Raw genomic sequence first — 21,630 nt, 5'->3', positions numbered from 1 at the left:
TGTTCGTTAAGGGACATATTTGTTGAAGAATTAAGAGACAGTAAACTAAAGGAAGGGGGGGTAAACGGGAGAAAGAGGGTTAAATGGTAGTGTTGGTCATGTTTGCAGTAGTGTAGATATATTTCTCATGATTATCATGACTGGTGTTTGATAGCTTTGCTGCATTAACAGCCCTTATGGGTCGTTGGATCCCATCTTGTGTCTAATGTGAAAATGCTGTTGAAGAGCTTGTAGTCCTGCTGCCTCAGGGTTGTTACGGGTGGCTAAGGTTTCTGCCCCCAGAATGCTGATCTAACTGATAGGGTTAGCCAGCATCAATTTACAGAGTTATTTTCTCTGGCTCCATATTTCACCTCCCCTTACCCTATCACTCTTTCACTTCGCCCTTCTCAAAGCCTCTCCAAACCTGCTCGTACTCCGACCTACTTGGCTTTCCCTCCCTTCTCACGCTCTCGTCATCTCTCACCGCAGGTTCCACCTCTCCGCGACCAGGGGCCACCTGGACTGTCTCAATCTCATCCTGGGCCACAGCGTTGACCTCACAGCCACCGATGCCACCGGTGAGAGAAAGTCAGATGTGGTTCATGGTTATAACATTTACATGTTAGTCATTTTAGCAGACGCTCTTATCCAGAGCCACTTGCAGTAGTGAGTGCACACATTTTCGTGCTGATCCCCCGTAGGAATCGAACCCACAACCCTGGTGTTGCAAGCACCTATGCATGGTGTGGTACAGAACAGTCCATAGGAGAGCATTAAATCAATAGCCTGATTGTTTCCACCAAGCCCATCTTTGGTGAAATCTTTCTAAGGGATGGTTTTAGTATTGGTCCACACTGCTAGGACCAATGCTAGGGTGAGGTGGAGAGGAAGTCTCACCATATGAAATACAGAGAATTGTTCTTAATCATTTCACTGAAGGAGATGCATTTATTAATTATGGAAAGGATAATTGGATGACGCATGCAGCAACAGCCTCCTATTAGCTGTGAATAATGAACTAGAGTGAACTGAATTAACCATGGACATGTTGAATAGATTATATACTTTTTTTTGTAGGATTTAATTTTTAAAAAAAATATGTGTTGGATGTTTTTAAAAGAACCACATTATGCAAGCATCCTGTGGGATATGAAAGTTTCAAACAATTTCATTGATTTTTACTGAGTTACAGTTCATATGAGGAAATCAGTCAATCGAAATTAGTATATTAGGCCCTAATCGTTGGATTTCACATGACTGAGAATACAGATATGCATCTGTTGGTCACCGATACCTTAAAAAATGGGCCTCAGGATCTCGTCACTGTATTTTTGTGCATTCAAATTGCCATCGATAAAATGCAGTTGTGTCCGTTGCCTGTAACTTATGCCTGCCCATACCATAACTCCACCGCCACCATGGGGCACTCTGTTCACAACATTGACATCTGCAAACTGCTCGCCCACACAACGCCATATGCGTGGTCTGTGGTTGTGAGACCGGTAGAACGTACTGCCAATTTCTCTAAAATGATGTTGGAAGCGGCTTAGAGAAAATTAACATTAAGTTCTCTGGCAACAGCTCTGGTGGACATTCCTGCAGTCAGCGTGCCAATTGCACGCTCCCTCAACTTCAGACATCTGTGTTATGTGACAAAACTGTACATTTTAGTGGCCTTTTACTGTTCCCAGCACAAGGTGCACCTGTGTAATGATCATGCTCTTTAATCAGCTTCTTGATATGTCATACCTGTCAGGTGGATGGATTATTTTGGCAAAGGATAAATGCTCACTAACAGGGATGTAAACACATTTGTACCCCAAAATTGACAGAAATAAGCTTTTTGTGTGTATGGAACATTTCTGGGATCTTTTTATTTCAGCTCATGAAACATGGGACCAACACTTTACATGTTGCGTTTATATTTTAGTTCAGTGTACTTACCCAGAGTCAGATGAACTTGTGGATACCATGTTTATTTCTCTGTCAGCATTGCGCTAACGCTAGTTAGGAGTCTTGCAAAACTACCTCTTAACATCCTTCATAATGGACACAGACGTAAACATTGTATCCAATAGTTCATCTGACTCTGGGGAAGTAGATAAATGCCAAAATCCCAAAGTATCCCTTTAACATGCTGCAATTTAGCCACTTTTATATTTTTGTTCAGTGTATATTATGGAAGATATTGAGTTTGTGCATGAGCTGACCTCTGACCTCTTGAGACTTTTTCTTACAGGTAAAAATGCCCTTCATCTAGCTTCCAGAAATGGCCAGTCGCTTTGTGTGCAGAAGCTATTGCAGGTACAGTCCCTTAAAACAACTGCCTCCGTTCGCATTAACTTACCTGCGTGATCTGTGCATTATGAAATGTATATCTGAACTAAATGTGCTGCAACATGTACTTCGAGGCTTAGTTGCCAGGTGTCAGAGGTGGTTTTGGGGACACAGATTAAGCCTAGTCCTGGACTAAAAAGCATACACAATGGACATTCACCATTGGAAGTTAAGATCTGTTACGATTAATTACGATACACTACATGACTAAAAGTATGTGGACACCCTTCCAAATTAGTGGATTCAGCAATTTCAGCCACACCCGTTGCTGACAGGTGTATAAAATAGAGCGCACAGCCATGCAATCTCCATAGACAAACATTGGCAGTAGAATTTCCCGTACTGAAGAGCTCGGTGACATTCAATGTGGCACCGTCATAGGATGCCAACTTTCAGTGCCCGACCTCACTAATGTTCTTGTGGCTGAATGGAAGCAAGTGCCCACAGCAATGTTCCAACATCTAGTGGAAAGCCTTCCCAGAAGAGTGGAGGCTGTTATAGCAGCAAAGGAGGGACCAACTCCATATTAATGCCCATGATTTTGGAGTGAGATGTTTGACAAGCAGGCGTCCACATACTTTTGGCCATGTAGTGTACATGTCTTGGAAACCGGTCCATAATGTTCAAGGTGTATTACCAATACTTTTCTCTCAGTTCTTTGAGGAATTACATTTTGTTGCTTTACTCGCCAGACAACAGCTGCAGTGATATTGAAACGTGTTTGAAATATATTTCATCTGTTTACAGTAAGACTACATTGTGCCATTGTAGGGTGTATGGTTGTTTGAGAACGCGGTTTTTGTTTGGCATCGCACTACCCGCTTATTTTTAATCTGCCTCTCTTAAAACACCAAACAGTAGCCCCTGATAAGGCAACCGTAGCAGCCTGTTGAGTTGCAATGGCCCAAATTAATTTCTGTGTTTTTACAATAAGGCCCTGTGTTCAAACCAGCCACCGGCCACATGAAGTGCCGCTAGCGTGTAGCCCCCCTGAAAGGAATGGCAGCTTACCAGCGGGGGTGTTGGTCGTGTTGACAAGGCTGCCCTCTCGCAAACCATGCCGTCCATTTTTTTCTGCCGTCATCGCGCTCGACATAGCAACCCAACGCCCGGGCCGAGGGGAAAATCCTACTTGGCTCCTGACCCCCACTAGAGGTATAGGATTCCCTGCCCCCCAACCCCTCCTTAGCTGTTATCTGACCTGGCTACTCGTTTTGGGACCTTGTTGCTAGAGAGAGCAGGGTTTTTCTATTGGCCCCTGAGAAGGTCTGAGCTAGTAGACCTTAAAGGCCTGCTGTTGGCATTGAGCCTTGAAAACAGCTCTCATAGCTATCAATGCTACAGCAGTATTGTCAGCGACTGACTGACTGACTGTCTCTGTCTGTGTGAGATGATATCACAGTGAACACTACGTTGATAGCTTTACGTGTCTCTGCTGCAGAGACTTCTCCGATTGGAGACGCAGACGCCGGGAAGATTCAGAGACTTCTCCGATTGGAGACGCAGACGCCGGGAAGATTCAGAGACTTCTCCGATTGGAGACGCAGACGCCGGGAAGATTCTGAGACTTCTCCGATTGGAGACGCAGACGCCGGGAAGATTCAGAGACTTCTCCGATTGGAGACGCAGACGCCGGGAAGATTCAGAGACTTCTCCGATTGGAGACGCAGACGCCGGGAAGATTCAGAGACTTCTCCGATTGGAGACGCAGACGCCGGGAAGATTCAGAGACTTCTCCGATTGGAGACGAGCGCCGCCGGGAAGATTCTGAGACTTCTCCGATTGGAGACGCAGACGCTCGGGAAGATTCAGAGACTTCTCCGATTGGAGACGAGACGCCGGGAAGATTCAGAGACTTCTCCGATTGGAGACGCGAGACGCCGGGAAGATTCAGAGACTTCTCCGATTGGAGACGCAGACGCCGGGAAGATTCAGAGACTTCTCCGATTGGAGACGCAGACGCCGGGAAGATTCAGAGACTTCTCCGATTGGAGACGCAGACGCCGGGAAGATTCAGAGACTTCTCCGATTGGAGACGCAGACGCCGGGAAGATTCTGTCACTTTGACGCATCCTCAAAGTCAGGCCTCAGACGGGATTGAAACAAGTGCCACATTGTGAAAGGACGATGCTTCCGTCTCGTTGTATAGCTAAGCTATACCAAATCATTTCTCCCCTGAATGCTGCCATCCCGTTGTATAGAAATAGACCGAAGTGATTGTGCCCCCAGAGAGTTATTTTGAGGAATGCAGGTGGAAATGTAAGAAGAGTTTTGTCAGGGTGAGTGGTTCATAGGTTTTTAAGAGGCGTATGACATTTTAAAGATGATTTGTGTGGTTTTGCAGCACAACTGTCCTGTGGGGAATGTGGACTTGCAGGGGAGGACAGCTCTACATGACGCTGGTGAGAAACAGTTTGAATTTCTCCCCTACCCTCATCTCATCTCCTCTCCTCTGTCATTACAGTAGATGCCTTTTACTTTTCTGCTTTCTCTAATTTGGTGTAATGAGCTACCCAAGAGATCCTAATGAACACTGGCAGACAGATGTACACACCAGAGTCAGTACAGAGATGTGCTTTGAATAGACGATTGACGACCCAATGCAGTGTTACACTGTATGACACTTACTTCACATAGGAACATGATAGGTTTCTGATATATTGATAGGAACATGATAGGTTTCTGATATATTGATAGGAACATGATAGGTTTCTGATATATTGATAGGAACATGATAGGTTTCTGATATATTGATAGGAACATGATAGGTTTCTGATATATTGATAGGAACATGATATGTTTCTGATATATTGATAGGAACATGATAGGTTTCTGATATATTGATAGGAACATGATAGGTTTCTGATATATTGATAGGAACATGATAGGTTTCTGATATATTGATAGGAACATGATAGGTTTCTGATATATTGATAGGAACATGATAGGTTTCTGATATATTGATAGGAACATGATAGGTTTCTGATAGGAACATGATGGGTTCCTGATAGATTGATAGGAACATGATCGATTGATAGGAACATGATAGGTTCCTGATGGGTTCCTGATAGATTGATAGGACCATGATAGGTTCTTGATAGGAACATGATAGGTGCCTGATAGGAACATGATAGGTTCCTGATAGGAATATAATAGGAACATGATGGGATCCTGATAGATTGATAGGAACATGATAGGTTGTTGATAGGAACATGATGGGTTCCTGATAGATTGATAGGAACATGTAATGGACAGTGGAATTTGACAGCATAGGTTGTGCCAAGGTTGATTTTCACTCGCACAAACATTTCCATCGGGGGGCTTGGTTGAGGCGCAGAACATTTAATAGCCTAAAACGCTAATTAATGCTGATCTACAGTATGTCCCCCTTTTAAGACACGTCTGCTACTGAGGAATACCATTTTATTTTCCTGAATGTGCTCCACTTACTATGCTTGAAGAGATGATGTAATCTATGATAGAAGTGGCCTATCAATACTACATGAGCCCAATACGGAGTGAGCAAAGGCAAATATGAACACGCACATCACCACATTATCTGTCTTTGTAGTGCTTTACTACAACAACAACAACTCCAATACAGTGTGATCACATATAGATTCATCTGTTGCACACACGTTTGTCCTTACCGTAGCTCTGCAAGTGAGATGTAAACGTGCCGGGGTGAACGCGTGCTGCACAGGATCGATTTCTCATTACTATACCAGTCTGATACTGAGCTCTATGCTCATTACTATACCAGTCTGATACTGAGCTCTATGCTCATTACTATACCAGTCTGATACTGAGCTCTATGCTCATTACTATACCAGTCTGATACTGAGCTCTATGCTCATTACTATACCAGTCTGATACTGAGCTCTATGCTCATTACTATACCAGTCTGATACTGAGCTCTATGCTCATTACTATACCAGTCTGATACTGAGCTCTATGCTCATTACTATACCAGTCTGATACTGAGCTCTATGCTCATTACTATACCAGTCTGATACTGAGCTCTATGCTCATTAGTATACCAGTCTGATACTGAGCTCTATGCTCATTACTATACCAGTCTGATACTGAGCTCTATGCTCATTAGTATACCAGTCTGATACTGAGCTCTATGCTCATTAGTATACCAGTCTGATACTGAGCTCTATGCTCATTAGTATACCAGTCTGATACTGAGCTCTATGCTCATTAGTATACCAGTCTGATACTGAGCTCTATGCTCATTAGTATACCAGTCTGATACTGAGCTCTATGCTCATTAGTATACCAGTCTGATACTGAGCTCTATGCTCATTAGTATACCAGTCTGATACTGAGCTCTATGCTCATTACTATACCAGTCTGATACTGAGCTCTATGCTCATTAGTATACCAGTCTGATACTGAGCTCTATGCTCATTACTATACCAGTCTGATACTGAGCTCTATGCTCATTAGTATACCAGTCTGATACTGAGCTCTATGCTCATTACTATACCAGTCTGAAACTGAGCTCTATGCTCATTACTATACCAGTCTGATACTGAGCTCTATGCTCATTACTATACCAGTCTGATACTGAGCTCTATGCTCATTACTATACCAGTCTGATACTGAGCTCTATGCTCATTAGTATACCAGTCTGATACTGAGCTCTATGCTCATTACTATACCAGTCTGAAACTGAGCTCTATGCTCATTAGTATACCAGTCTGATACTGAGCTCTATGCTCATTACTATACCAGTCTGAAACTGAGCTCTATGCTCATTACTATACCAGTCTGATACTGAGCTCTATGCTCATTACTATACCAGTCTGATACTGAGCTCTATGCTCATTACTATATACCAGTCTGATACTGAGCTCTATGCTCATTACTATACCAGTCTGATACTGAGCTCTATGCTCATTACTATACCAGTCTGATACTGAGCTCTATGCTCATTAGTATACCAGTCTGATACTGAGCTCTATGCTCATTACTATATACCAGTCTGATACTGAGCTCTATGCTCATTAGTATACCAGTCTGATACTGAGCTCTATGCTCATTAGTATACCAGTCTGATACTGAGCTCTATGCTCATTAGTATACCAGTCTGATACTGAGCTCTATGCTCATTACTATACCAGTCTGATACTGAGCTCTATGCTCATTACTATACCAGTCTGATACTGAGCTCTATGCTCATTACTATATACCAGTCTGATACTGAGCTCTATGCTCATCATTTTGATGGCAAGGACCTGGAATTCTTCAGGCTGTCCGTCTGCTTGATGGTGTGAAATAATGATGTTTTATCTTTGTGTGTCCCAGTGATGGCAGGCTGCTCCTCTAGCGTCAAACTACTGTGTGACAGCGGGGCCTCTGTAAACGCAAGTGATTTTGTGAGTATTGACGTCCAATTCATTCCCACCTATATGTCGATGCTGTAGACAGGTCTACATTTTATTTAGTAAAATGAATTGCGCAGTAATTCAACAGAAAATCTCTCACTGTCTTGATTGGGATAAAAATAAACGTTCAATGCGAGTGTTGGGTTTTGTGAGGAGAATACCATTGTGGTGAGCAAATATGAACATGCAGTCACACATACATTCTGTCCTTTGTAACGCTTTACAACAACAACAACTCCAATACATTGTAATTATTAATCACATATAGGTTGCAGCTGCTGCAGCACGTTTATCCTTACCAGACTACTGTAGCAATGAGCTAATCATCAGAGCCGTGAATCACTAGCTCTGTTCTGTGTGTGTGTGTGTGTGTGTGTGTGTGTGTGTGTGTGTGTGTGTGTGTGTGTACACACTGCAGGATGGGCGGACTCCTCTGGTGCTGGCAACCCAGATGTGCCATCCACACATCTGCCAGCTGCTGCTGGAGCGAGGGGCCGACATCGCCATCCGTGACAAACAGAACAAGTAAGCCGGTCCACAAAGCATCACACCTAGCTACTAAATTAAATGTATTCAAAGCTTCACTTGTTATTCAGTTACAGTATGTATTGATGTGTCAGTGATGCATCTGTCTGGCCTCCGTACACTTCCTGTGCCTTGTAGCCTACTCTTCAATACATTTCATTATGGATGCAATTCAATTATTCATGTCTGTCTCTCTCTGTGTGTGTGTGTTGTGGTGTGGTGTGTGTCCAGGACTGCTGTGATCCTGGGCTGTGAGTATGCGTGTAAGGACGCGGTGGAGGTCCTTCTGAAGAGCGGCGCTGACGTGACAGCCGTGGACGGCTTTGGTCACGACAGCTTCCACTACGCCCGCCACAGCAAGAACCAGGAGTTGGTCAGCCTTGTCAAGACATACCTCGACAACGTCACCAAAGGTCAGAGCATGGCTGTGTCCCGAATAGACCCCTAGGACCTTTGCCCTAGGCACTCCTGTAGATCTGAAAGGGTCGGGCTGATTTAAGCAGTATGGTAATTGCTTCAACTTGCCTTCTGATGGCTCAGTGGAGTAGGGGTTAGGAAGGTTATAGAGAGATTTGAATTTCAGCACATTTTTTAAGCCATTAATACCCGGCCCCACTTTCTTCAGCAATGTACATTGTACAAATTTAGAAATTCGGAATAAAAAAAAACGCTGCAAGTATTATGAGTAATAGATGCTTGTCGCCCACTGTGAGGGCTGCCCTGTGGACAACTGAGGCCACATTTAACTGTCAGCAATGTTCAAAACTGTGAAACGCTGTTAATCGACTTCAAATACTATAATCACCGTCCCATGCCAGGTAGGGAGAGATGGCTTTCGTGTTTTTCTCTATCCTTCAAATGATGTTTTCTTAGCCTCACTAGGGGGGAGACAGGAACAGCTTGCCCAGAATGAAGAGGTTCTGAGATGTTTCTATCTGCTGTGTAGGCTGTATCCCAGCCGGTGCCTCGGAAATACAGAAACCACAGGAGACTGCCGAAAAACACCCATTCAACCAGAAGATCAAAAAGAGAGCAAGGAATAAGTAAAAAAATAACATGTCTATTGAAAAGCACCGGGTTAAAAAGTCATGCCGTAGAGAAAGTACAGTTATACACAGAATGAAATGGACTGGGAAAAATGTGCAGCAAAGGCTAAATGTAGGATTGTGCTTTTAGGGAAGGTAACCTGAGTTCAAGTGTGTCAGCTTTCTTCTTGTAGAGGGAAAGTAAGGTTGTTCATTCAGCGTGGAGTGCGGCTTTGCAGCGTGATGGCAGTGTTTTAATGTGGGTTTTTATCAAGGCTATGTGAAATAGAGCGAATAAAATGTCCCAACACATCTCCTTCAAATGTACTTTGTGTATAGAGCCATGCTTTTATCAAAGGGCCCACTAAACTAGAACACTAGGTAAAGGGCCCACTAAACTAGAACACTAGGTAAAGGGCCCACTAAACTAGAACACTAGGTAAAGGGCCCACTAAACTAGAACACTAGGTAAAGGGCCCACTAAACTAGAACACTAGGTAAAGGGCCCACTAAACTAGAACACTAGGTAAATTGCACCTAATCAAATTCCATTCTATAGTACTTTAGTCTACATTTCTCAGAAACTAGAATTGTCTGTTCTCCTAGTATCTGGTGCACTATCACCCATTTGTACCCTTCTTAACAATTATCTTGTTGTGGCAAATTGATGTCCTTGGTTTCTGGGAAGCGGCTTTAGATGGCTTCTTCGGAATTCTCCCACCAACACCTGTTTGTTTTCATGCTCAGTGCTGATTTGAGATTGGTTTCTCATCAAGCCTTTAAATCATCATTACTGTGGTATAATTTTTTCTTTTTTTTTTCTTCATAAAATCTTTGTGCCTGAGTGTGAAAGTACTGTCCTTGTATCACTTACATTTACATTTACATCATTTAGCAGACGCTCTTATCCAGAGCGACTTACAGTTAGTGAGTGAATACATTATTTTATTTTTCATACTGGCCCCCCGTGGGAATTGAACCCACAACCCTGGCGTTGCAAACGCCATGCTCTACCAACTGAGCTACATCCCTGCCGGCCATTCCCTCCCCTACACTGGACGACGCAGGGCCAATTATGCGCCGCCCCATGGGTCTCCCGGTCGCGGCCGGCTACGACAGAGCTTGGATTCGAACCAGGATCTCTAGTGGCACAGCTAGCACTGCGATGCAGTGCCTTAGACTGACTCAGTCTCCTGAATGACTTGGTTATGAGAACGCATACTGTATAGATGAAATCCAAAACGATATGAGTGACGTGCTGCTCTGACGTGTGTAAACTGACCCTGTAGTCGTTTCTCTCATTGTATCTACAGCAAAAGAAGCTGCCAAGATGGAGCAGAAAAAGCGACAGGTAACAACGCAGCACTCACTTTAATTGCCAACCTTCATACTGATTTTTGTGCACGGATATTAACTATCCAATATAAACCACACATATCTCCAAAGAAAAGATCTCCTAGGGTAATGCCTCCCTGTTTGAGCTGTTGATTAGCCTGTAGTTGTTATTGAGCGGGGGTTAAGACCATCAGATGCATGGTAATGGCTTGACATTTCAACTCTTATTTCCTCTGGGTGAATCCATTGTTGAAAAGGTGAGCCGGCTCATAGGCTTACCTGATAGGCTTACCAAAGGTTTGACGTGACCTCCATCAAGCAAATAGGATGTTTTTTTTTTTATTGATTCTGTTAACACTTCCCCATCAAGGCACTTCCTGGGTCATGTGTTCTGTAAACATGGAGCGATAGAGGGCATCTGTGACTTCTGAACGAGCCGATACCAAAATGTCACTAAAGTTCAGTTTCTGCTCTATTGAATCTGACCACATTCGCCACTCCATTGATTTAATATTGAATAGAGATCAAAATCACTGTTGTGTTGAAGGTGTTTGCTTAATTGGGTGTTATCATACGGTAAACAGTGAGTTGTCATGTTTTGCACTGTTTCCTATGGAGGCCAAGTGACTCACGCTCCGACATTCAGTTGGACATTACTGCCACCTAGTGACGATGGATAATCGCAGTTCATTTCATAATGTCACTACCGCCAGAGAAACTGCATATAAGGACACCTCTTCCTCTCTGCTACCACTAGCCATCAAGTAACACCCCCCCCCCCCCCTGGTCAGTCATGGCTAAATGATAACCTGTGTCTCCACAGCACTCAGTAGAGATGACTGAACAGGCTGAAGCCAACATGAGGGTGAGTGCTATTTTCTACATTGAGTTTGACCTCATAGTGCTTTGTGATGGACAGGGATGTAATTACCTGGTCTGAATGTGAGGATACATACGTTTAAAAAAATGATTCGCACATGACTGTAAGTCGCTTTGGATAAAAGCGTCTGCTAAATGGCATATTATTATAATTATTAAAGCGAGATATACCCAGCAGTATGTAGGGGAATCTATAGGCTGGGCTGAGCATCAGCGTGACATGATTCTACAATGTCCAGGATAAGTGAAGGTACTAGTGAATTTATGTTGGATCTATTTAAACAGATCTATAGATGTGTGTTTCCAACTCAGCGGTTACTGTCCACCTGAGATTGGAAGGTTGGGGGTTCGATCCCCGGTCAAGTCATACCAAAGACTCTAAAAATGGGACATGATGCCGCTCTGCTTGGCACTCAACATTAAGGAGATGGATTGGGGTAAAGGCGTCCGCATGCTTCCCAGTTCGGAAGAGTTTGTGCATATATTATGATGACATTTTATGACGTTTGTTAGTTTTGAAATTCGGTAAGGGTTTTTCCAACTGTTCGGGCACACTAATTGTTTTCTAGAGGCAAGCCGAAGTTCGGAGACTAAATCTACGCTCCTTCGTCGGTGATTGGTCAACAGTAGGGATTCTTCAATAAAGTTTTTGTCATTCAACGAGAGACGACTCGTTTTCATTGAGAAATACTGAAATACTGCACCAAACATCTTAGTTCGATGTAAAGGTATTTTATTTTTTGTACTTTTACCAATTTTTCTCCCCAATCTCGTGATATCCAATTGGTAGTTACAGTCTTGTCCCATCGCTGCAACTCCTGTATGGACTCTGGAGAGGTGAAGTTCGAGAGTCATGCGTCCTCCGAAACACAAACCTGCCAAGCCGCACTGCTTCTTGACACACTGCTCGCTTAACCCGGAAGCCAGCCGCACCAATGTGTCGGAGGAAACACAGTACAACTGGCGACCAAAGTCAGCTTGCAGGCGCCCGGCCTGCCACAAGGAGTCGCTAGAGCGCGATTGGACATGGACATCCCGATGCAGTGCCTTAGACCGCTGCACTACTCGGGAGGCCACCGAAGGTCTTTTTTAAGGGAGTGTCCGAGCACACTCGTTCGGTTCGGGTAGCCGAGTTCGGCCGAACTGAAGCATGCTCACGCCTTAAGACCATGGGACAGACTAGCATCCTGCCCAGGGGGTATACTTGTACTTCAAGCTACCTCATGCTACAGAAACATTTGGTAGGATCCTGCCCTATGGGCTGTTCTGGCTCGGAGAAGGCTTACTTAGATTTGTGTGATTTGACTGGATTGTGACTTCTAATGGTGTGACGTTTGTCAGGACCTGGAGAGACAGAATGAGAGCCAGCAGGAGACTCTGAGGAAGTTTCACCTGGAGCAGAGGGCTCTGATGGACAAGGTTAACCTACTGCAGCAGCAGCTCAGTCAGGTACCACACACACACACACACACACACACACACACACACACACACACACACACACACACACACACACACACACACACACACACACACACACACACTCACACACACAGAGAGAAAGTAGTGTAGACAACTTCTAGACTAACACGGAAGGTCACTGAGAAGGGAATCAAACAGTTTGTGCTTCAAGAAAAACATAAGGACTTGGCCGGTGACAGGTACTCTATATGGTAATGAGTTGTTTATCAAACTCTCTGATACCTAACTTTGTAATTCTCTATATCTCCCCCGCAGGAAAAGCATACTGTGGAAAGCATCCATAAAGAGGTAAGGACAGCCAGAACTCCATTGCTTGGGGTGGGAAGAAAAGATGGAAGGTTTCACCTATAGATATAGAGAGATGAATTAGCATGCCTGTTTGTTTGTGGGTGTTTTGAGTGCAGTGTGAATGTCGAACTAGTCGATTGGATACCGTGCCATGGCTCTATTCATCTGCAAAGTTATTGTCCTCAAATGCAACTAAAGTTGCAAAGCTGTTGATCTGCTCTAAAGCGCCACGTTGTGTTTGTGCTGCGTCAGAGGGAACAGCTGAAGCTCTTACTGAGTGCCAAAGACCGGGAGGAGGGGGCTCGGGCCCCGGAGACTGTCAAGGTTCAGCTCAGGAGCCACATGGTGAGGGACCACTGCCAAATGCCAACCCTGTTACAGCATATGAACTCATCATGGGGTTTTACATCATCATCATAATAATAATAATAAGAGTTCCTCTTAGGTTGTCTAAGGTTATGTGAACATACCGTATGTTATGTGTTTTCAGGGGGACTACTCTGGCCAGTCGGTTATCAAAGGTGAGTGAGCTCTCTTTAATTTTGAGATATCAAAGAACAGGACATACAATTGGAGGACTTGGAAATAAAAAAGACATCTTCTGAATCATCTCTATTTGTTCTGGCAGGAAAAGACAACTTCCTCGTCAAACAATCTCACAGCCTGGATTCAGCGCAGGTAAACCAGACTTCCTCGTTTTTTTCTGGAGCATTATGGTCCGCAATGACAAGAAAACCGTCATACAGTATTAAACTCACAGACCATATCTGCTGTATATTCTAGTCCAGTCAGCCACCATGAGCTTATCAGCGCTCTGACAGCCAAATAAGCGATTTAATTCTCATTTCGTACGGTCAGCTGTCTGCCCCTCAGCAAATGAAAGATCTATGATTTATTCTCTTAAACCGCTGCAGGTCTTTTTTTTTTACAGTTTGGGCTCAACTTTGAAATTGATATTTTTTTCTCATATTGTAGCCTTCACATCCTCTCAGTATTCTCTCTCGTGTCGCTATAGTGGAACTGACTTTTTTTCAAGTCAGCTCTGACTGCAAAACCAATATTGAACTGACACTGCTGTGAGAAATGGGTGTGTGAAGTGTGTGTGTGTGTGTGTGTGTGTGTGTAAATTGAACAAATCATTCCACACACGTGAAACTTTTCTTCCTGCTGTAGGTGCTGCAGTCCGGTCTGTCGCACTCACTGTCCCGTCCCCTGGAGCTTGCGGGGCGTCCTGGCGTGACCTGGGACCCAGTCGAGGAGGTGGAGGCCCTGCGGCGCGAGTTGGAGACTGTGAGGAGGCGGCAGCAGACTGCCGAGGAGGAGGCCCTCCGCCTGCAGGCGGCGCTGGCACGCAAGAGCCAGGAGTGCCAAGAGCTGGCCCAGAGCCGGGAGACTATCCAGCGGCAGGCGGACCGGCAGGTCCAGGAGCTGGAGGAGGCCCTGGGGGACGTTCAGAAGAGGATGCTGGACTCTGAAGCCAAGGTCAAGCAGCTCCAGGCCCACGTGGTGGCGGTCAAGGAGCACCTAGGAGGCCAGGCGGCCGACGAGCTCCGCGCCCAGCTCCACGATGTCAAGGCCAAGTACGAGGGCGCCTCGGCCGAGGTGGGGCGCGTGCGTAACCACCTGAAGCAGAGTGAGAAGGCCCTGGAGGAGTACAAGAGCAGCGAGGGCCAGCTGGCAGTGGAAGCAGAGCGGCTGGGCCAGGAGCTGAAAGCCCTGCGGGAGGAGAGGGACGAGCTGGCAGGGGCTCTGCTGGACATGGAGGCCCTCATCAAGGAGACCCAGGCACAGAAGGTTGTGCCGGCAGAGAAGTTCGACAACATGAAGAATCTGCTGAGCAATGCAGTGGATGAGAAGGAGCGTCAGCTGGCAGAGCTGCGGGAGGACTACGACCGCGTGCTGGAGGAGGTGGCTGAGCTACACAGGGAAATGGACAACCAGCCAGCCCAGGCCGGGACAGGAGCGATCCCCCTGCAGGAGCATGAGAGGATGAGGACGACCCTGGAGGAACAGAGTTCCTCCCTGAAGAGGAGGCTGGCGGACGTAACTGCCAAGAGCCAGGCGCTGATCCGCCAGGTAGAGGAGAGCGAGGAGGAGCGGGAGACGCTCCAGGAGCAGCTGGAGGAGCTCAACAGCAGGGTGGAGGCCAACTTCATCCCCCTCAAGGACCACGAAGAGGCCAAGAGCGCCCTGGAGAGAGCTGTGGAGGAACTGGAGGAGAGGCTGGTGGAGGCCGCAGAGAGGAACGGCCAGGCCGAGGTGCAGATCCAGAGGCTGCAAACGGAGAGGGTCACCCTGTGTGAGAGCGTCACCAGCCTGCAGAGCGCTACCGTGCCCTCCGAGAAGTTCCAGAGCGAAGTGGGAGCCCTGAATGCTCGCAACGCTGAACTGGTGAAGGAACTGGAAGTGCTCCAGAAGAGGTTTGAAGAGCGAGAGAAGGAGCTGGGCCAGGTCACCGCCAAGAACCAGTCTCTGAAACAGAGCCTAAATGGAGAGTATGTGTCCAGAGAGAAACACGAGCAAGTGAATACGGAGCTGAGTAATGCTTTGGAGAAGGCCAAGGCTGAGCTCTCCAAACTGGAGAAGGAGGGCAGAGAAAGTGAGGAAGAGTTGCAGAAGGTGAAAGAGGGCAGTGCAGAGTTGAAAGAGAAGCTGGAGAATGTTCAGGTGATGATAGAAAATGACTATGTGTGCCTTATAGACCATGAAGCTATAAGGGTTAAGTTGAGCAATGCTGTTGTTGAGGTGGAGTGTCGGGCAAAAGAGGCGTTGGCAAGCTACCAGTCTGCCCAAGATGAGACAGTAAAGCTTCACCAAGAAATGGAGGCGCAGAAGAAAGAACTAGACACCATCCAGGAAGCTATCCAGTCCAAGTTTGTCCCGTTGACCGCCATAGAGGAGAGAGAGAACTCCTACAACACCAAGCTAAAAGACTTGACAGGAAAGCTCTCGGAGATGCAAGAGAAGTACAACCAGGAGAAGTCTGAGGGGGAACGTCACAAGCAGGAGAAAGAGAAACTGAAAGTGCAGATGGAGTCTGTGCAGCAGAGAATGGAGACCGGCTTTGTCGCCAGTGAAAAGCACAAGGAGGTGGAAGATGAATATAGGGGTAAAATGGAGGAGCTGAGTCTGAGGTTGGTGGACCTGGAGCAGCAGTACAAAGATGTGACTGTGCAGAGGGCAGAACTAGAGGAGCAGAACGCCCTGTGTAACACTGACATCCAGAGCCTGCAGCAGCGCCTGGAATCCGAGTCGGCCCGGCTGGAACACTACGAGGCCGAGCACCGAGCCCTGAGGGGCACCATCCACCAAGCCCAGGACCAGTGCCAGAAAGCCAGGGAGGCCCAGCGTGGAGAGGCCCAGAGGGCCTGCGCCTTGGAGAAGGAGCTCCAGGGATGCTCCGGGGACCAGGCCGTCCTCCTGCAGCAGCATGCCCAGGCCAAGGAGGCCCTGGAGGGGCAGGTGGCGCAGCTACTCGCTTCCCTTCGCCAGGAGCAGGAGACCAGCGCCCAGAGGGCCAAGAACGTGGCAGCCCTGCAGTTGGAACTGCTCCAGGCCACCCAGGCCCTGGAGGAACTCGGAGGAAGAGAGGACCAGTTGAGCCAGCTGAATGCCGAGAAGCAACGTCTGGAGGAAGAGACGGTGGCGCTGGGCGAGAGGTTATCTGCGCTGGCGGAGCAGTGCGAGGTGCTCCACCGTGAGGTGGCCCAGGCCAGGGAGGACAAGGCCGGGGCCAGGGTGGAAACTGAGGCCCTGCAGGAGAAGAGCGACGCCATGGATAGGGAGATCCGGGAGCTGAAGGAGAGGTATGAGGAGTCGCTCAGCACCATCGGGGAGTTCCAGAGGAGGATCCAGATGTCGGCGGAGCAGACTGAGGTCAAAGACAAGAAGGTAGGAGAAATATTCAGCATTGAATTGTTGGCCATTTAATATAAATAAAATCAACCTAAATGTATGTGGTAAAAGTACGGTAGTAATTACATTTGGTAAGATCTCAATTTCTCCGTTTTTAGTTTTTCTGGCAATACTTTGGTACTTTGATATGAGGTTTTCTAAATATGTAGATGGTTATGTATATTCTGGTGCTAACAGCTTTGTGTGTGTTTCAGATCACCGAGCTGTTGACGGACGTGGAGAGACTGAAGCAGGCCCTGAATGGTCTGTCCCAGCTGGCATACGCCAGCAACGCCGCGCCCAATAAGAGACAGATGCAGCACGTCGACACACTCCAGGCCCAGATCAAGAGCCTGCAGCAGCAGCTGGCTGTGAGTGTACACACTCACTCTCTCTCACACACACACACATATACAGTGAGGGAAAAAAGTATTTGATCCCCTGCTGATTTTGTATGTTTGCCCACTGACAAAGAAATGATCAGTCTATAATTTTAATGGTAGTTTTATTTGAACAGTGAGAGACAGAATAACAACAGAAAAATCCAGAAAAACGCATGTCAGAAATGTTATAAATTGATTTGCATTTTAATGAGGGAAATAAGTATTTGACCCCCTCTCAATCAATCAAAAGATTTCTGGCTCCCAGGTGTCTTTTATACAGGTAACGAGCTGAGATTAGGAGCACACTCTTAAAGGGAGTGCTCCTAATCTCAGCTTGTTACCTGTATAAAAGACACCTGTCCACAGAAGCAATCAATCAATCAGATTCCAAACTGTCCACCATGGCCAAGACCAAAGAGCTCTCCAAGGATGTCAGGGACAAGATTGTAGACCTACACAAGGCTGGAATGGGCTACAAGACCATCGCCAAGCAGCTTGGTGAGAAGGTGACAACAGTTGGTGCGTTTATTCGCAAATGGAAGAAACACAAAATAACTGTCAATCTCCCTCGGCCTGGGGCTCCATGCAAGATCTTGCAAGAGTTGCAATGATCATGAGAACGGTGAGGAATCAGCCCAGAACTACACGGGAGGATCTTGTCAATGATCTCAAGGCAGCTGGGTCCATAGTCACCAAGAAAATAATTAGTAACACACTATGCCGTGAAAGACTGAAATCTTGCAGCGCTCGCAAGGTCCCCCTGCTCAAGAAAGCACATATACAGGCCCGTCTGAAGTTTGCCAATGAACATCTGAATGATTCAGAGGAGAACTGGGTGAAAGTGTTGTGGTCAGATGAGACCAAAATCGAGCTCTTTGGTATCAACTCAACTCGCCGTGTTTGGAGGAGGAGGAATGCTGCCTATGACCCCAAGAACACCATCCCCACCGTCAAACATGGAGGTGGAAACATTATGCTTTGGGGGTGTTTTTCTGCTAAGGGGACATGACAACTTCACCGCATCAAAGGGACGATGGACGGGGCCATGTACCGTCAAATCTTGGGTGAGAACCTCCTTCCCTCAGCCAGGGCATTGAAAATTAGTTGTGCATGACAATGACCCAAAACACACGGCTAAGGCAACAAAGGAGTGGCTCAAGAAGAATCACATTAAGGTCCTGGAGTGGCCTAGCCAGTCTCCAGACCTTCATCCCATAGAATATCTGTGGAGGGGGCTGAAGGTTCGAGTTGCCAAACGTCTGGCTCGAAACCTTAATGACTTGGAGAAGATCTGCAAAGAGGAGTGGGACAAAATCCCTCCTGAGATGTGTGAAAACCTGGTGGCCAACTACAAGAAACGTCTGACCTCTGTCATTGCCAACAAGGGTTTTGCCACCAAGTACTAAGTCATGTTTTGCAGAGGGGTCAAATACTTATTTCCCTCATTAAAATGCAAATCAATTTATAACATTTTTGACATGCGTTTTCCGGATTTTTTTTGTTGTTATTCTGTCTCTCACTGTTCAAATAAACCTACCATTAAAATTATAGACTGATCATTTCTTTGTCAGTGGGCAAACGTACAAAATCAGCAGGGGATCAAATACTTTGTTCCCCTCACTGTACACACACACACACTGCAGATGTAGTGGTTGGTAGCCAGTTGGAGCTAACCTAGCGTTTCTGTGACATTGCCCTTTATTTGACAGTTTAAAAAATACATACACACAGAACATACCTGTACATTTGAAAACTCGTCAGGGACGACACAAAGTCAATGACTTATTTCTGTTGTGGTCCCTTAGTGTGGGAAGCTGTAACAGTTTACTTGCCTACATAGTGACATTCATACTTAATTGTATTGCCATTTATACTCATGGTGTCATGTCAATATGCTGCCCTAACGCCATAATCATTCACTCAGTACTCTCTGCATCTAAACATAATGGGTCTCTTTAGTAGGGACGAAAGCTTTTTTCAGTCCACCGTTAGTTACCGATTATGGGATGTCATCATCATTTGTTAATTACCTTGATAACATAGAGGTTTGGTCCAGACATGATTGATCCTCCTCCCACATTATTGGAAATGAACCCATTCCCTGTGGCTATATCAGTACGTCAGAACATCTGTGTCAACGCTCTTACAGTGCATACAAAATACTATTAGTCAGTCGTATAATTACAGTAACACTCTCGGTGTGGTATTACAGCCGATTTGCCCCTGAGCTGGAAACTATGCGAGGCTGAACAAAACAAACGTCTGTGCACCTGATTTTCAACGACGGCATCCGTCTTCTTCTCTGTCTTCACTTTGAGCCTTTTAAAATGATGGAGGCAGAGAATGAACTGGTGTAGCGGCTAGCCAGAACCCAGACGAAAAGAAAATGAGATCCAGAGGCCGAGACGCATCTTAGAATCCTGAAAACGTCATTACTCATGCTCTGAATGGAACCCACGGCCAGGTCCACATGTTGATTTGGAGCTCGCGCTCTTGGCTCTTTCGTTCGAGGTTGGCAAAACTTCAGGAAAATATGGATGCCATCTATTTTGCTGTAAGAAACGGGCGTATTTCTGAGGTGCGTGATAAGGTGGAGCCAGGTCAGCACAAAGTGGGCCTGTACTCATCACGTCTCTCTCTCTTTCCCTCTCTTCTCACAGGATGCTGAGAGTCAACACAGAGAGGTGGTTTCAATCTATAGAACTCATCTCCTCAGTGCAGCACAGGTCCGTTTGTGTGGATATGTCAGTGTGTGTATATATATATATATATATATATATGTGTATAGGTCAGTTTGTGTGGATATGTCAGTGTGTGTGATTTCTTTCTAGTTAAAGTAAAATATAACACACAGGCCCCCCTGGCATCTCTTGCACTTTTGTTGCCCAGGAACTTCCTGAAGACAAAAAAAAAATATATATATATATATATATATATATATATATATATATATATATATATATATGTATATATGTGTATATATATATGTATATATGTGCATATATATATATGTATGTGTGTGTGTGTGTGTGTTTATATATGAAAATAAATGTGATTGTTGATACGATAGTGTCCTAAATGGCTGAGGCTGACGACACCAGTAAGACTGGCCCATAGCCCACACTGCTGACGACACCAGTAAGACTGGCCCATAGCCCACACTGCTGACGACACCAGTAAGACTGGCCCATAGCCCACACTGCTGACGACACCAGTAAGACTGGCCCATAGCCCACACTGCTGACGACACCAGTAAGACTGGCCCATAGCCCACACTGCTGACGACACCAGTAAGACTGGCCCATAGCCCACACTGCTGACATCTGGCCCATAGCCCACACTGCTGACGACACCAGTAAGACTGGCCCATAGCCCACACTGCTGACGACACCAGTAAGACTGGCCCATAGCCCACACTGCTGACGACACCAGTAAGACTGGCCCATAGCCCACACTGCTGACGACACCAGTAAGACTGGCCCATAGCCCACACTGCTGACGACAGCAGTAAGACTGGACTGGCCCTTAGCCCACACTGCTGCCATAACTGTGAAATACGGGACAAGTGGATCATCTCAAGCCCATTGTTATTGTTGTTTCTCCCAGGGTCACATGGATGAGGACGTCCAGGCCGCCCTGCTGCAGATCATCCGCATGAGACAGGAGTTTGTCTGCTAAAAGTCCATTCAGCAACAACAAAACACTATCCGCTGACTCAAATCCACCATTCACACAGCCCTAGCTACGGAGCACCCCCGCTGTGGCCCCTGTGGGCGCCTGGCGAGTGTGTGCCCGTGTGTGTTCAGATTGTGTGTGTTGGGTGTGGGAAGAGATCCATCTTAGTATTCATACATAATCCTCCCTATATGCCTAGATTTGTTTTGTGTGTTTCAACAGAACTAAGACCAAGTGTTGTGGGTGGACATAGATATACAGTAGATGGAGGGTAAGGGTAGATATACAGTAGATGGAGGGTAAGGGTAGATATACAGTAGATGGAGGGTAAGGGTAGATATACAGTAGATGGAGGGTAGATATACAGTAGATGGAGGGTAGATATACAGTAGATGGAGGGTAAGGGTAGATATACAGTAGATGGAGGGT

At 46.1% G+C, this 21,630-nt stretch overlaps 1 protein-coding gene across 1 annotated transcript in view; it reads left to right on the top strand.

Annotated features, from left to right (window-relative positions):
* Positions 1-21,302, top strand: part of uacab (uveal autoantigen with coiled-coil domains and ankyrin repeats b) — a 66,716-nt gene extending 45,414 nt beyond the window's left edge. Inside the window, exons 3-19 of the mRNA XM_041882888.2 lie at positions 472-560; positions 2,222-2,286; positions 4,664-4,721; positions 7,636-7,706; positions 8,134-8,240; positions 8,472-8,653; positions 10,579-10,616; positions 11,424-11,465; positions 12,821-12,928; positions 13,217-13,249; positions 13,502-13,594; positions 13,740-13,770; positions 13,878-13,927; positions 14,423-17,140; positions 17,359-17,514; positions 20,187-20,252; positions 21,133-21,302. Of these exons, the coding sequence (XP_041738822.1) occupies positions 472-560; positions 2,222-2,286; positions 4,664-4,721; positions 7,636-7,706; positions 8,134-8,240; positions 8,472-8,653; positions 10,579-10,616; positions 11,424-11,465; positions 12,821-12,928; positions 13,217-13,249; positions 13,502-13,594; positions 13,740-13,770; positions 13,878-13,927; positions 14,423-17,140; positions 17,359-17,514; positions 20,187-20,252; positions 21,133-21,204 (3,979 nt within the window). The 3' untranslated portion in view covers positions 21,205-21,302. The remainder of the gene's footprint in view (positions 1-471; positions 561-2,221; positions 2,287-4,663; positions 4,722-7,635; positions 7,707-8,133; positions 8,241-8,471; positions 8,654-10,578; positions 10,617-11,423; positions 11,466-12,820; positions 12,929-13,216; positions 13,250-13,501; positions 13,595-13,739; positions 13,771-13,877; positions 13,928-14,422; positions 17,141-17,358; positions 17,515-20,186; positions 20,253-21,132) is intronic.
* The last annotated feature ends 328 nt before the right edge of the window (positions 21,303-21,630 follow it).

Source organism: Coregonus clupeaformis, chromosome 15, assembly GCF_020615455.1.
Source record: "Coregonus clupeaformis isolate EN_2021a chromosome 15, ASM2061545v1, whole genome shotgun sequence".
Lineage (NCBI taxonomy): Eukaryota > Metazoa > Chordata > Actinopteri > Salmoniformes > Salmonidae > Coregonus > Coregonus clupeaformis.
Note: the sequence above shows the minus strand (reverse complement) of the source record. Positions and strands in the feature narration are given on the sequence as shown.